At 32.9% G+C, this 3,190-nt stretch overlaps 1 protein-coding gene across 1 annotated transcript in view; it reads right to left on the reverse strand.

The window, feature by feature from the left end:
* The window catches only part of LOC111085380 (protein CASP-like), a 300,479-nt gene extending 298,124 nt beyond the window's left edge, over nt 1-2,355 (reverse strand). Inside the window, exon 1 of the mRNA XM_022383664.1 lies at nt 2,280-2,355. Within this exon, the coding sequence (XP_022239372.1) occupies nt 2,280-2,342 (63 nt within the window). The 5' untranslated portion in view covers nt 2,343-2,355. The remainder of the gene's footprint in view (nt 1-2,279) is intronic.
* Between the last annotated feature and the right edge of the window lie 835 nt (nt 2,356-3,190).

The following is a 3,190-nucleotide window of genomic DNA, read 5'->3' on the forward strand; positions in this document are numbered from 1 at the left end:
TAAAAAAAAAAGTTTACTGTTATTTAGTTTGGTTCAAAACCTACAAAATCTTCATTGCTTTTAGTGTAATTTATTTTTTTATTATTTAGGGAACATTATAAATAGTTATGTTTTTAAGAAAAAAAAACTACTATTGTTATGAATAACACATTCAATTGAACTAAACTATGCATGCCTATTTAAATATATTTACACATGTCTTGTGTATATCGTATATATATACATATATATTATTCATACCTTCGGTGTACAGGACGCAAGCAGATTTTGACATCAAATTTTGAGGTAAAAAAGTGCGTCTTATACACCGAAAAATACGGTACGTTAATTTCATATGTCGATTTCATTTTAGCCTTACACTGACCTGTATGAGTCCTCTTTAAAAGATAAGGCAAAGCATGACGTTTTATAAAACCCGCTAGGTCTCAGAGGAGGGTGGCACGTGTGGCCCTTAAATTCGATTCAACTCGTACCTCGGTTGGTTTTACATATACCAAATCTCGTTAGATAAAGCTTTAATGGAAATATAAGGTCCTTAAAAATTAATGATTATCTATCGTATATTCCACTACATAAATATTTTTCCTCTATCAGAGCCAACTTTATAATATCTGCCGGGATATATCATACACACAACATATCTGCATTTAAGACCAATATAAGAATATCAAAATACTTCAGTAGTTATCTTTAATCGGCGAGACCCTTCGTCGGCACGGTGAACGTGCTGTCCTTCGTTTCGATACTACGCAGCTTTTGAACAAACTTTGTGAAAGTGGCCGCGTATTTGTATGTTTAAAAACTTAACTTTTTAGTGAAGCAGTATTTCATATAAAGAACATTCACAACATATAAAAAAATTGATTTTTTTTTTCTTTCGTGAATCATCGCCCATGTTTGAATAATGGCAAGCTCAAGTTATTGCAACTTTTAAGTATATGTTACACTTATAAAGAGAATATGATCATATGTGGAAACGACATGCTACAGAAGGAGATTATGGATTTTTAAAGAGCTTCGTAAGTCCCATCTCATAAACCAACTGCAAACGAATCATAATATATTTAAAGAAAATTAACATATCCCCGCCTAAAGACATAAAAAAATGCCTGGAAAACAAAAGTCGCCCAAGAAAAGTATTAGTCCTATAAAGCGAGTTCCTTAGTTGTGTATTCATTTGGCCAAACGTACATATAAAATTTCAGTGTTAACAATGTACATTTAACGTTTTATCTAGTTGGTATTTCATTAAAACGTACGGAAGGTATATAAGATTAAACAACCTATAGCGACAGTATTTTTATGTCATTTTTTCTAGCTTGTTTTATAACGCCTCGCAATGATGCTTCAATTGTGTTTTGTATACTAATCCATTATTTCTACAAAAACGTTACCACCACTTTCCTGCCTTCTTCCCACATAGCTTTTTATTATTTTCCAAGCTTTATTACCGTTACAGTTGTGCCACTTTTCTAACTTTCGATCGACTCTGTGATGATACTACATTTGGTCAAGTATTGAAAACAAAATAAAATTAGAGCCAATGTATACCTTATCTAAATTCGTGTCTTTCTAAGTGGATAAAAATTGGCACTATAACGAATCGAATCGGGTTTGACCGATTATTTCGACAATAAAATATAGAAAAAGAAACCGTCAATTACCAAAATTAGTTTCTTTTTAACAAATGAATATTATAGGTAATAATTATTAGTTGGTGTATCTATGAGGACTTCTTAAAATCCTCAATAATACTTACTGCCAGTTTTTCTCACAAATGAGTGATAACATTTATATACCTAGTAACTTAGGCAAACACAAGAATCATCGTCACTTCCTATATCATAGTAGAAAAACCCCTTCAAATCTTCACCGACTACTTTAGATTTCATCCCGGATTCATCGCTCACTCAGCGCCGCAGGATTCTGCAACATCCGCGTAACTGGCGCGATTACCTTGTTATCAAATCTGCGCGAATTTCAAAATACTAGATATGCTCTTGAAAATGTTTATTGGTCACTCTGACTTTTATTTTTTGTATTAAAAAGACTGAAGACTCTATGATATATAAAACTATACGGACATTTATAAACAGAAATTAATTTTATACAATTATTCAACAAAAAAATAAATTATAATTTTCTTATACTTTTAGAATTATCCATTTTAATTAAAATATGGAGCAAAAAGAATATCTAGTTAAGTTTTAAAAATAAATTCTAATGGTTTTTTTTATTTTGTACCAAATAGTTAAAAATAAAGAATGTAAAAGGCTTACCTGAAATCCCAATAGGTCAAATTTTTTCCAGTACTGCACCAGAGAATGTACATTCGCAGCCATCTTTGCCCACGACGAATGACAACTAATTGTCCACGTGACAGTGGATCTTCTAATATAATCTCCAACCCGTGTTTTCAACCAACAGCACTAAAATGCCTGACGTCACTCCATACCGAAGCGATTGCGCCCTGTTTTTGTTTGATTGCTAAAGCGCCTTCTCTAATTTTCATACTAAGCGCTTGACATGGAGTTGGCCGCCAATAGCAAGGCGCTAGCATACATTCGACAAACAGCGTGGTAGCGTTAGCGTGACCAGCAGTACTTCACTTCTTACATCAAGAATTTTATTGCGGAGAAGCTAAAAACCTTCACTGATGAAACGTCAGTGAGTTGGAGTGAAAACACTTTATTTGTGCTCACGATTTACGTGTGAGTTTTTGGTTTATTTAAGCTATCGGTAATCACTGTTTAAAATAGATAGTGATAAACTAAGGGACGATGTCATGATTTAGGAGTAAAGTACGGATTTAGGCTTAGTGCTAATGCTAAACCAGAAATTACCTTAGCCACTATAGTACTTTTCAGTTTGATTAGAACTTTCTGTGAGGGTTAGATTTTTCAAGTTTAAAGATAATATTGATGCCTTTTTATTTTGTGTTTTACATGATTAATGTAATGTTCAACAAAGGTAACGTTCAAAATGTAGACGGTTTGCGTAATGCTGTAATTGCAACTGCATTGTTTTCATACTCCCTACAAATGTTGAAATTCGATGGCAAGGAACCCACTTTGAGACTAATAATGGTTGGAGACGGCTTGAATGGGTAATGAAGAAAAACTTTAATATAAGTTTAACATAACAGCAAATCTACAACGTTTCGACGAGGTTTTGTCATGATGCTGTTATG

The sequence above is a fragment of the Limulus polyphemus genome, unplaced genomic scaffold (assembly GCF_000517525.1).
Source record: "Limulus polyphemus unplaced genomic scaffold, Limulus_polyphemus-2.1.2 Scaffold358, whole genome shotgun sequence".
NCBI classification, from domain to species: domain Eukaryota; kingdom Metazoa; phylum Arthropoda; class Merostomata; order Xiphosura; family Limulidae; genus Limulus; species Limulus polyphemus.